Below are 13,180 nucleotides of genomic sequence, written 5' to 3'. Positions count from 1 at the left end.
AATGGATGTCAACCATCCTCTTTCCTTAGTCATGCTAGTGGTTACACAATGGGCTTTCGCAGTGTGGCAGGGGTGGAGACTATGCAGGGGCTCAACAACATGAGCTTTCTCTCACCAAGGTGACCTGGCTACCACAACTTCTGAAATGCCCAACCTGCTAAGAGTAGAGGTTAATGCTACATCCCTAGCATGGCACCATTTTCCAGGGAAAACAGCAAATTAATTACCTGGTGTCAGGTTGATTATATTGGACCCCTCCTTTATAAAGGGAGTAGTACTTTTTCTTCATAAGGAGACACACATATTCTGGGTGCAGATTTGTCTTCCCTGCCTGCAGCCCTTCTGCCAGCACCATTAGTGAACATACAGAATACCTTATCTATTTTCACATCATCTCACAAACAACCCTACACAAACTATTCCAGAGTATTAAAAAAGAGCAAACACTTTCCAAATCTTTTTATGAGTCTGGCAACATCTCAGTATCAAAACGTAACAAAGAAAATATGAGAAAAGTCAGTCCTGGTTAATAATTTCACTCATAGATACCGACGCAAAACTCCTAAATATAACATTAGCAAATCAAACTCAGCAATATATATAAAAGATAATATATCATCACCAAATTGAGTTTATTCCAGAAATTCAAGGTTGTTTTAATATTTGGAAATCAACTAACTTACAAAATTAACAGCTTAAGGGAGAAAAACCTATAACCATCAATATAGATATTAAAAATGGATAAAATTCAACATATTGATGTATTCATGATAAGACTGTTAACAAATTAGGAATTGAGATCTGCAAAAACATACAGTAAACCCGTCTTAATGGCAAATGTTGAAATCATTCTCTTTAAGATTCATACCAAATCTAGGAAGGCCACAATCACACTTTCTGTTCAGCACTGCCTGAGTGGTTCTGCCTAGTATGGCAAGGTAAGAAAACGAAATATAAAGTATGGTTTACAAATGTGAAACAAATCTGCCATCATTCACAGACGATATGATTTTCAACATAAGAAATCTAGAAGAATCTACAAATAAATTAGGAAAATTGATAAGAGTTAGTTAAGCAAGGTTACTGGTTATAAAATCAATATACAAAAATTAGTTCCACTCATTTTCACAATCAACAAACTGCTAGAAAATACAGTTTATAAAAGTATATCTTTTACAGTAGCAACAAAAAATATATAAAGTACCGAGGACTAAATTTAACAAAAGCTGTATAAGAGTTGTATGGGAAAAAAGCTATAAAATATAATACATCGAAGAAGACTTAAGTAAACAGAATAATTTGATATCGTAAAGAGGTCACTTCTCCAAATTGATTTAAAGATTGGTAGTGCCAATAAAAACTCTAACAGGTTTTTTTCAAGGAAATTGACAAGTTTTTTGTGGGAAAGCAAAGGGTCAAAAAAAGACAAAACACTAATAAGTGAAAAGTCATCAAGAATTATTACAAAGGTAGAGTAATTAAAACTATCTGTTGGTGCAGGGATAACCAAATGACTTATGGAACAGAATAGAGGGCCCAGAAGCAAATCCATGCATATGTGTAAACTTGCTTTAGGCTATAGATGGTATATTTCAGTTCATCAGGGGAAAGGGCAGACTTTTCAATAAATGATGCTGGGACAGCTGGTTATCCATCTAGAAGTAAAAATGAACTCCTGCTTCAATCATACACAAAACCCAACTCCAGCTGCATTAAGAGTTGTGGAAAGCAAAACTATAAAAATTTTAGCCTACATATAAATATCTTATGATCTTGAGATAAGAAAGAATTTTTAAAAATCACAAGATACATAAACCTACCTAAGGAGGCAAAAGACCTGTACTCCGAAAACTATAAGACACTGATGAAAGAAACTGAAGATGACACAAACAAATGGAAAGATATACTGTGTTCTTGGATTGGAAGAATCAATATTGTTAAAATGACCATACTACCCAAGGCAATCTACAGATTCAATGCAATCCCTATCAAATTACTGATGGCATTTTTCAGAGAACTAGAACAAAATATTTTAAAATTTGTTTGAAGACACAAAAGATGCCGAATAGCCAAAACAATCTTGAGAAAGAAGGAGGGAGCTAGAGGAATCACACTCTCTGACTTCAGACTATACTACAAAGCTACAGCAATCAAAACAGTATGGTGCTGACCCCAAAACAGGCATATAGATCAATGGAACAGGAGAGAAAGCCCAGAAATAAACCCATGCACTTATGGCCAATTAATCTATGACAAAGGAAGCAAGAATATACAATGGAGAAAAGACAGTCTCTTCAATAAGTGGTGCTGGGAAAACTGGACAGCTACATGTAAAAGAATGAAATTAGAACATTCTCTAACACCATATACAAAAATAAACTCAAAATGGATTAAAGGCCTACATGTAAGACTGGATACTATAAAACTCCTAGACGAAAACACAGGCAGAACACGCTTTGACATAAATTGCAGCAATATTTTTTTGGATCTGTCTCCTGTAGTAATGGAAATAAAAACAAAGATAAACAAATGGGACCTAATTAATCTTAAAAGCTTTTGCACAGCAAAGGAAACCATAAACAAAATGAAAAGACAACCTATGGATTGGGAGAAAATAATTGCAAACAATGCTACTGATAAGGGATTAATTTCCAAAATATATAAACAGCTCATATAGCTTAATATCAAAAAAAACGAACAACCCACTCAAAAAATGGGCAGAAGACCTAAACAGACATTTCTCCAAAGAAGACATACAGATGGCCAACAGGCACATGAAAAGATGCTCAATATTGTTAATTATTAGAGAAATGCTAATCAAAACTGTAATGAATATCGCCTCACACCAGTCAGACTGGCCACCATTAAAAAGTTTACAAATAATAAATGCTGGAGAGGGTGTGGAGAAAACAGAACCCTCCTGCACTGTTGGTGGGAATGTAAATTGCTGCAGCCACTATGGAGAACAGTATGGAGATCCCTTAAAAAACTAAAAATAGTTTTACCATATGATCCTGCAATCCCACTCCTGTGCATATATTCAGAGAAAACTATATAGTTCGAAAAGGTACATGCAGCCCAATGTTCATAGCAGCACTATTTACAATAGCCAAGACATGCAAGCAACCTAAACATCCACCGACAGAAAAATGGATAAAGAAGATGTGGTATATATATATTTATATATATATAATGGAATATTACTCAGCCATAAAAAAGAGTGAAATAATGCCATCTGCAGCAGCATGAATGGACATTTCACAGCTGAGGAAATATGAATGAGCCATACACATATGAAAATAGGCTCAATTTCATTACTAAAAAAAATACACTTTAGAACAACGAGATACCAATTCTCGCCCAACTGATTGGCAATTTTTTTCAAAAATGACAATGTCAAGTGTTGGTGAGGACACGGAGCAACGTGAACTTTGGAATACAGTTTGGCTTTATCTAGTAAATTTGAAGACGCTCATATTGAACCATCAGCAGTTGCACTCCCAAATATATGCCCTAGAGAAACTTGTCCATGAGAACCAGGAATCTTGTAAAAGTATGTTCATAAACAGCATTGTTTGCAATACAAAAAACCTGACACACAGTACTGATGATAGTATTCTAGAATGGAATAAATACATCCTAATATATGCATACAGTGAAATACTATACAGCAGTGAAAATAAATGACAACAATATACACACATAGATGAATCCTAAGAACATATTACTGAGTGACAGAGGAAGTTCACAGAAAAATAAATTCTGAATGACTCCATTTAGATAAAGCTTAAAAGCCTGTGAAAACTAAATAATATATTGTTTAGAGTATAAACATAGGTAGTAAAACTAAAAAGAAAAGCAAGAAATGATGAGCACAAAATTCAAGAGTGGTCCCTCCAAGAGTGAAGGAAAGGGATGAGGCCAGTGAGGCAGAGACGAAGTGTCGGTGAGGGTGTGGTGAGTGCTCCCATCCACTGCAGGCCAGAGTGTAAACAGCCCATCACTGTGCGCCTCGGGAGAGGAAGGGCAAGGAAGAAAAGAAGAACTGAGGATGCTGTACCAGAATCACTTTCCCACTTCACTTTTGCCTTGGGCTGAAGGTGCCAAAATCATAACATGGAAATTAGAACCATCTGTTGATGGGATAAGTTTGTGAACTGGACAGAATTTACCAACAGAAATTCAGAATAATGCACTTTAGAATCTGCTTCAAAATGAGGAAAAATATCAATAAAAAGCCTACTTTTTTGAGAGAGGAGAATAATGTCATTTCATCATTATTTTTAACAGTAAAAATATGCAAATAACTTAAGTGACCATTAACATAATACTGGTTAAATAAAATAAGATACATTCACACTTTGGCAAATTACTATAATAGTTCCAAAAAAAAGGAAATTTTAAAATGGATCAGTGAAACAGAATAGAGTCGTAAAACAGGTACTGTTAAGTACAGGTTAAAGAGTCATTTCAAAACAGTACAGAAAAATGAACTGAGACGACCGGCTGCCCACTGACACTATCTAAAACCATTCACAAAGACTTTAAATCCCAAAGGATTAAAGAACCAAAACAATTAAAATAAAATATGGGTAAATACATACTATGAACTTGGTGTAGGAAAAGCCCTCTTAAAAACACAAAAAACAAAAGCTCTGAAGGAAAAGAGTAATAAATGACTACACGAAATACAAAACTTCCATAAAGACACCAACAAAACAAAAAACTTTTATAAAGAAAGTTTAGAGACAATTCACAGCCTGGAAGGTGATATTTGCAACATATGTAATAGAAAGGATTAGTAACATATATGTAAAAATGCTACAAAATCAATATTTTTTAAAGATTTTTTTTTGATGTGGACCATTTTTAAAGTCTTTATTGAATTTGTTACAATATTGCTTCTGTTTTATGTTTTGGTTTTTTGGCTGTGAGGCATGTGGGATCCCAGCTCCCTGACCAGGGATTGAACCCGCACCCTCTGCATTGGAAGGCGAAGTCTCAGCTACTGGACTGCCAGGGAAGTCCCTACAAAATCAATTTATATTAACAACAACACACAATCCAAAAGAAAAATAGGTTAAGGATATAAGCAGGCAATCCTGCTTATCCAATAGAAGAGGAAATAGAAATATACAGCTAATACGTGGAAATGTGCAGATTATACCTACTATGCAATGCAACCTTTATCCAAGTGATAAAAATATAAGACTTGAAAAATATGGTGAGGGTGTGAGTGAATAGGTACTCTTATATACTGCAAGCCAGTGTAAATTGGTATTGATATTTTGAGGGCTAATTGGCACTATTAACTAAAATGAAAATAGGCATACATTATGACCCAGGGATTCCATTTCCAGGAATTTGCCCTCAAGAAACATTCACATATGTGCAGGAAGCTATTGACTGAAACATTATTTGCAATAGTGAAAAATATAAAACACCAAAATGTCTATCAGCATGGAAATAAACTATAAAATCCAGGCAATGCAAGAGTTTAAGAAACACATAGTAAATCTCTAAATATTGACATACACTGAAGGATTGACAAGTGATACTGCTTAGAAAAAGTTTCCAAAAAATACAGAACAATGTTCTAAAACAAAATAAAGTCAATTCTACATACTTCTAAAGGTACATGTATGTATGTAAACACACAAAGAAAGGTCTGGAGAGTAACCAACCAATTGAAAACAACAGTTAACTCTGGACAGGGGAGTGTGTTGGGGTAAGGGACAGTCAAGAGGGATTTTAGTTCTATCTACAGAGTTCGGATGTTAAAAGTCAGAATATATTCACTTATTTACATAATTTAAAAATAAATAAAACTTATTAAATCATTATGATACAAAACTAGAAATTCTATTTTTGGGGTATGGGCAAAGTCCTGCAGGAACACATTGAAAGGAGAAACTAGTTTAGTGTGCAGAAAGATTTTATAGCAATAGTGACATTTGAGCTGGGCCTTGCTGTTTGAATAGGATTTTGTTAAGCATTCATTATTTGATGTAGAACTGTGGCAGACTGTATATTCCAAAGATGACTGTGCTAATACACATCCCATCCCATATGCTTTTCTTTCAATATGCCATTGACAGTTGTCCATGGAGAGGTAGGCATCTACGTACCCTCCCTTTGAACTTTGGCAAGTCTTTTCTATTGCCTTGATAAACTGAATGGGGAGGAAGTTCACAGCATGACTTTGAGATTATTCAGCTTCTGCCTGGTCCTTTCTTTCACAGGATGTTCAACCTTGGAACCCAGCCACCATGCTATGAGGAAGCCCAAACTAACCCATGCGGAGAGACTACACAAAGAAGTTCATGTGGAGAGAAACTGAGGCCCCCAGCTGACATAGCAAGCATCAACTACCAGACACATAAGTGAATGAGGTTTCAGATGACTCCTGCCCCCAGCATCTGTGTTCTCGGGCTGAAGCCCAGACATAAAGTCACGGAACAGAGACAAGTCATCCCCACTGTGCCCTGCCCTAATTCTTGACCTAGAGAATCCATGAGCAGAATAAATGGTTATTTTGTGCCATAAAAGTTTTAGAGCAATGTGTTACACAGCTGAAGTAACTGGCACAAAGACATTCTAAAGAGAAAGTAACAGAATGTCATAAAGTATTGTGAATACTGGCAGTATTGGGTGATGAGGCCAAAAAAGGCGGGCTGGAACCAGACTATGAAAAGTCTTACATGACAGTAAAAAAAAATTAGACTTATGGGCAGTGGAGAATTGTTGAAAGTTTTTTAGCTGGAAAATGAAATGCTAAGGTCTAAGTTTGCAAGATATCTCTGAGATCAGTGTGAAGGAAAGACTGGAAAAAAGAAAGACTCAAAAATAGGAAAACCTCCTCCAGTTAAGATGAGTCCTAAACAAGTAAAATGGTGGAATCATCCCTCAAGTGACATGTTTTGTGAACTTCTTCCTCTTAAGGGTTGCCTCTGATGCTCATTTATACTCAAATTCACTTGTATTAAAATGCTGGCAGAGAGAAACATGTAACACAAAAACCTGCACAAGGATATTTACAGCAGCTTTATTTATAATTGCCAAAACTTGGACACAACCAAGATGTTCTTCACTAGGTGAATAGATAAATACTCTAGTATATCTTATTCAGCACTAAAAAGAAATGAGCTATTAAGCCATGAAAAGACAAGGAGGTACCTTAAATGCACATTACTAAGTGAAAGAAGCCAATCTGAAAAGGTTACATACTGCATGATTCTAACTATATGACTTTCTGGAAAAGGCAAAACTATGAAGACAGTTAAAATATCAGTGGTTTCCAGGGGTTAGAGGGGAGGGAGGAATGAATAGTCAGAACACAGAGGATTTTTAGGGCAGAGGAATACCCTGTACAATACTATAATGGTGGATACATGTCTTATACATTTGTCAAAACCCATAAAATGTACACCACTGAGAATGAACCACAGTGAAAAGTATGGTCTTTGCGTGATTAAAAATAGTGTTAAAGTAGGTTCACTGATTGCAGCAAACGTACCACTCTGGTGTGGGATGCTGATAGTGGGGAAACTGTGCTCGTTTGGGGACAAGGGTTATATGGGGAAATCTTGGTACCTTCCTTCAATTTTGCTGTGAACCTAAAACTGCTCTAAAAAATAAAGTCTGTTCAAAAATATTAGGGGGTGGGGGCTTCCCTGGTGGCGCAGTGGTTGAGAGTCTGCCTGCCAATGCAGGGGACACGGGTTCGAGCCCTGGTCTGGGAAGATCCCACATGCCGCGGAGCAACTGGGCCCGTGAGCCATAATTACTGAGCCTGCGTGTCTGGAGCCTGTGCTCCGCAACAAGAGAGGCCGCGATAGTGAGAGGCCCGCGCACCGCGATGAAGAGTGGCCCCCGCTTGCCACAACTAGAGAAAGCCCTTGCACAGAAACGAAGACCCAACACAGCCATAAATAAATAAATTAAAAAAAAAGAAAAAAGAGTAGGAACCAATGTATCTGCAAGATTTAAAAAAAAAAAATTAGGGGGTGGAAATGTTAGGAGATATTAAAATACAAAAACATTTTCCTTACTGTTCTTCTTTCAAACTTCTGGATCTGGATCAGTTTACATAAAGTGTATTCTAAGAATACAAAGCAAGCTGTCTAAAAAATTGTAACCACTTATAACCAATTATTCATGTGAATAATGCCAACCTTGTACTACAGATATCACCATAACCCACAATTTCTTGTTTTGGGGTCTATTAAAATATTCTCATCATTCTCACAACTGGCTTTATAAGAAAACTATATACATATGAACTTGTAATATAAACCTATACTAATAAACTTCAGTTTTAATATTTTGGATATCAAGGTGCTATATAAGGGGAAAATTGAGGTGCATGGTCCAAAGATGAGGGAGAAGATGTAACTCAGAACATAAGGAGCCAACTCTGTGAAAAGGAAAAGGATGCCTGGATGAATATAAAAGCAAAGATATACAAGGGAATAAAAGCTACTGAGAACGTTTTGTTCTCATCTTGGCAGATCTTTCATCCTATTTTCTGAGAAAATCAAGAGGAAGAATGTATTGAAAACTGAGAGTTCATGGAGAATAGACGGGATGGAGTGGCTCGACAGTGGATCAATCAGATCTTGAGCAGCAGTAGAGCCCAGTTGGAATTTGATAGCGTAATTTATTGGAGGCCAGTTTTGGATAATTTTATACTGTGCCACTCTCTAATGTTAATTACTCAAGAGATGATTAACCAATTTGTGGTATACCATGCATCATGCTTTTTCATATTTTCATCTAACGCTTGCTTCTGAAAAATATCATAATTTAAACTCTTCGTCAAAGAGAAGATTAATACAAACAAGAGAAGGAACTAAAATAAAACAATGAAAGAGAAAAAAACATTGAAACAAATGGTAAAATAAGGTTACAGGATCCTGTGTGGGTTGAATTTATCCATGCTAACCCTGTCCCTAATGACCAAAGTTAAATTAAAGCCACTGTTGCTACATTTCACAAAATAAAATCTGATGAAAAACAATTCCTGTCCAGTGTTTCTTATTCATGTTTCTGAGTAAAAATTTTATTCTTTACCTAATTTACCTGCATCCCAGAGGTTACAGACATCTGTTTGCCCTTCTGACAACCCTGTAGTTGACGAGATAATGGAAGTAGGAATTGTCGGCAAAACTGGCTTTGGATCATCCTCATAAAATAACATCAGGTCCTTATGGAAAACAAGAGAGCACATGAAAGTAGAAAAAAAATTAATCCCACTGCTTCAATATGCTACAACGAATGGACAATTTATGGAGATACAATGTGCCTCTATGTGCTAACATCATCATAAATACATTTTGACTGAAAGAACTTGCACGTAAGTTATCTACACGTGGGTGTCCACTTAGTGTTGGGTGGTATTCTGCCCTTAAGAATCCCCACTCCCTTTGCAGCAACGTGGATGGACCTAAAGAATATTATGCTTAGTGAAATCACTTATATATGGAATCTAAAAAATAATGCAAATGAACGTATATTCAAAACAGAAACAGACATATATACAGAAAACAAACTAGTGGTTACCAAAGGGAAGAGGCAAGGGGGAGGGGCAAATTAGGGGTATGGGATTAAGAGATACAAACTACCATGTATAAAATAGATAAACAACAAGGATAAACAACAAGGACAGGGAATTATAGTCATTATCTTGTAATAACTTTTAATGGAGTGTATCTGTAAAAATACTGAATCACTATGCTGAACACCTGAAATTAACATAATATTGTAAATCAACTATATACTTCAATTAAAATAAATAAATAAATAATAAAAAACTATAACTTCCAACTATAAAAAAAGATTCTCACTCCTTGCTAAAGACACCTAGTGCAGACAAGCAATGATTTTGTTTGGGGCATTAACTTTCCCTACCACTCCTTCAGCGTCCTTAGAACATACTATCTCAGAGGCCAATTATTCTGTTTTATTGGTAATAACAAAGCTACCTGTGTGTATCTTTTATCCATATTTAAAATTTTAAACTTTTTATCATGGAGTAAAAAGTAGACAATAATCCAATCATACAGGTTAAACAACAATCAACTCACAGCCAGTCTTGTTTTATTTGTATCTTTTCCACTCATGTGTTTTATTTTGAAGCAAATCTTAGATATATCACTTATTTCAACATGTATCTCTAAACGATAAGAAATCTTTAACAATAATAATTATTTTACACCTGTAAACTTTACAATAATTCCTTAATGTCATCAATTATAAACTGTTCAGATTTTCAATTTAACGTAAGTATCATAAATAGGTTTTTCTACAGCTAGTCTGGAAAAGGATCCAAACAAAGTCCACACAGTGGGATTGGTTGACCTGTCTTTCTTCCCCCATGAATGGGGGATAATTTTTTTTGCCGTACTTTATCGAGGTATAATTAACATATAATAAAATGCAAAACCTTAAGTGTAAAGCTCAGTAACTTTTAGCATTATGTGTATACTTACATAACCACATTTCCTTGACTCCAGAAAGTTCCCTCAAGCTCCTTTCCAGTTGATACCATACTCCCGCCACCAGTAAACAGTATTCTACCTTCTATCACCATCAATAAGTTTGCCTGTTTTTGAACTTCATATAAATGTAATCATACCCTATTTATTCTTTTGTATCTTATTCCCACTGCTTAACATAATATTTGTGAGATTCATCCATATTTTGTGTGTATCGGTAGTTTGTTTGTTTGTTTTTCTATAAGAAGTATTCCATTGCATGAAAATATCTCAATTTGTTTATCCATTCTCCTGCATATGGACATTTGGGGTGTTTCCATATTTCAGCTATTATGAATAAAGCTACTATGAATATTCTTGCACAAATCTTTTTGTGGACAAATGCACTCATTACTCCTGGATATTTACATAGGAGTAGGATGGCTAGGTCATAGGATAGGTTTATTTTTAACTTCATTAGAAACTGTCAAACCACTTTCCAAGTGATTTGCCACTTTTCATAATTCAGCTTTTATTCTGAAGTCATTGTAGATTCATATCCAGTTGTAAGAAATAATACAGAGAGATCCTGTGTATCCTTTATCCAGTTTCCCCTAAAGGCAACATCTTGCAAAATTATAGTACAATATCATATCTAGGATATTGACATTGACATGATCGAAATACAGAACATTTCTATCACCATAAGGCTCCTTCCTGATGCCTTTTTATTACCATGCTCTGCTCCCCACAACTACTAATTTATTCTTCATTTCTGTAATTTCGACATTTGAAGAATGTTACATAAATGGAATCATACAGGATGTAACCTTTTGGAATTGGATTTTTTCACCTGGCATAATTCCCAGAGATTCATCCAAGTTGTTGCATGTATCAGTCACTTGTTCCTTTTTACTGTCAAGTAGTATCCATGGTACAGATGTATCACAGTTTGTTTAACCTGTTATAGGCCATCTAGATTGTTTCCAGAATTGTGCTATAATAAAGCTGCTGTGAACACAGTGTACAGTGTATGAAAATAAGTTTTCATATCTCTGAGATAAATGCCTAACAGTGAAACTGCTGGGTCATATGGTAGCTACATATTTAGTTTTATAAGAAACTGTCAAATCATTTTCCAGAGTAGCTGTACAATTTTACATTCCCACCAGTGATACATGAGTGATCACATGAGTGATCCAGTATCTCTGCATGATCACCAGCATTTGGTGTTGTCACTTTTTTATTTTAGCTATTTTGATATTTCATATTTCAAAATTATATATTCTTAAAGGCTAATGATGTTGATCTTTTCATCTGTTTATCTGTTACCTGTATTTGCTGAAATGACTGTTTATATCATTTGCCCATTTTCTAATTGGATTGTTTGGTTTTTAACTGTTGGGTCTTGAGATTTCTTTATATACTCCAGATATTAGTTCTTCGCTGGTTATGTGGTTTGCAAATGTTTTCTCCCAGTTTGTGCTTTGCCTTTACATCCTCTTAACAGGGTCTTTCACAGAGCAAAAGTTTTCAAATTGTGATGAGGTCTGACATCATTTTTGTTTTCTTTTACGGATCGTGCTTTTGGCCAGCCCTAGACCCCAAGACTTTTCTCAAATATTTTTCTTAAAGTTTTATAGCTTTTCATTTTACATTTAAATCTGTGATCCATTTGGAGTGAATTTCTGTATAAGGTTTAAGTTGAGGTTCATGGTTTTGCCTATGAATGTCCAGCTGCTCCAATATCATTTGATGAAAAAGTTAACCTTCTCCTTTGAATTTCTTTTGCACTTTGTCAAAAATCAGTTGGCTATATTTGTGTCCGTCTTATTTCTTGGTTCTCCATTCTGTTCCACTGACCTAAGTGTCTCTCTATCAATACCACACTCCCTTGATTACAGTAGCTATGCAGTAGGCTTTAATATCAGGCAGAGTGATTACTCCCACTTTATTCTTTTTTTTTTTTTTCCAAGATGGTTTAAGCTATTCTAGGGCCTGTGCCTTTACATATAAATTTTATTTATTTATTTATTTTAAAAAATCTTTTGGCCACGCTGCGCAGCATGTGGGATCTTAGTTACCAACCAGGGACCAAACCCATGCCCCCTGCATTGGAAGCACAGTCTTAACCACTGGACCGCCAGGGAAGTCCCTCCATATAAATTTTAGAATAAGCTTATTATCTATGTCTACAAAAACTTTGCTGAAATTTTAATAGGAAGTGCATCAAACCTATAGAGTAATTAGGGGCATTTTTACTATGACATCTTTACTATGTGGAGTCTTCCAATCCATGAACATGGTAGGTGTTTAGTTGGGTGGTTTTAATTTCTTTCATCAGTATTTTATAATTTTCAGTATACTGATCCTGTACAGGTTTTGCTATAATTATACCTAAGGATTTCATTCCAGGGAAGTGATTATAAATGGCATATGTCTTAATTTCAGTTACCACATGTTCACTGTTAGTATATAAAAATGCAGTTGATTTATGTATGTTGATCTTATATCCTACAACCTTGTTGAATTCACTTACTGGTTCTATGAGGTTTGTTGTATCATTTCTTTGAGATTTTCTATGCAAACAATCATGTCACCTGTAAATAAGGACAGTTTTATTTCTTCCTTTAAATTTTGCATGCTTTTCCTTTCTTTTTCTTGCCTTACTACAGTGGCTAGAACTTCCTATACTATGGTGAATA

General features: G+C 35.3%; 1 protein-coding gene across 1 annotated transcript in view; it reads right to left on the bottom strand.

Annotated features, from left to right (window-relative positions):
* ENTHD1 (ENTH domain containing 1) overlaps positions 1 to 13,180 on the bottom strand; it is a 107,225-nt gene that overhangs the window by 40,642 nt on the left and 53,403 nt on the right. The window contains exon 4 of the mRNA XM_061206067.1: positions 9,082 to 9,205. Within this exon, the coding sequence (XP_061062050.1) occupies positions 9,082 to 9,205 (124 nt within the window). The remainder of the gene's footprint in view (positions 1 to 9,081; positions 9,206 to 13,180) is intronic.

This window comes from Eubalaena glacialis, chromosome 11 (assembly GCF_028564815.1).
Source record: "Eubalaena glacialis isolate mEubGla1 chromosome 11, mEubGla1.1.hap2.+ XY, whole genome shotgun sequence".
Lineage (NCBI taxonomy): Eukaryota > Metazoa > Chordata > Mammalia > Artiodactyla > Balaenidae > Eubalaena > Eubalaena glacialis.
This window is presented reverse-complemented; position numbering and strand designations above follow the sequence as displayed.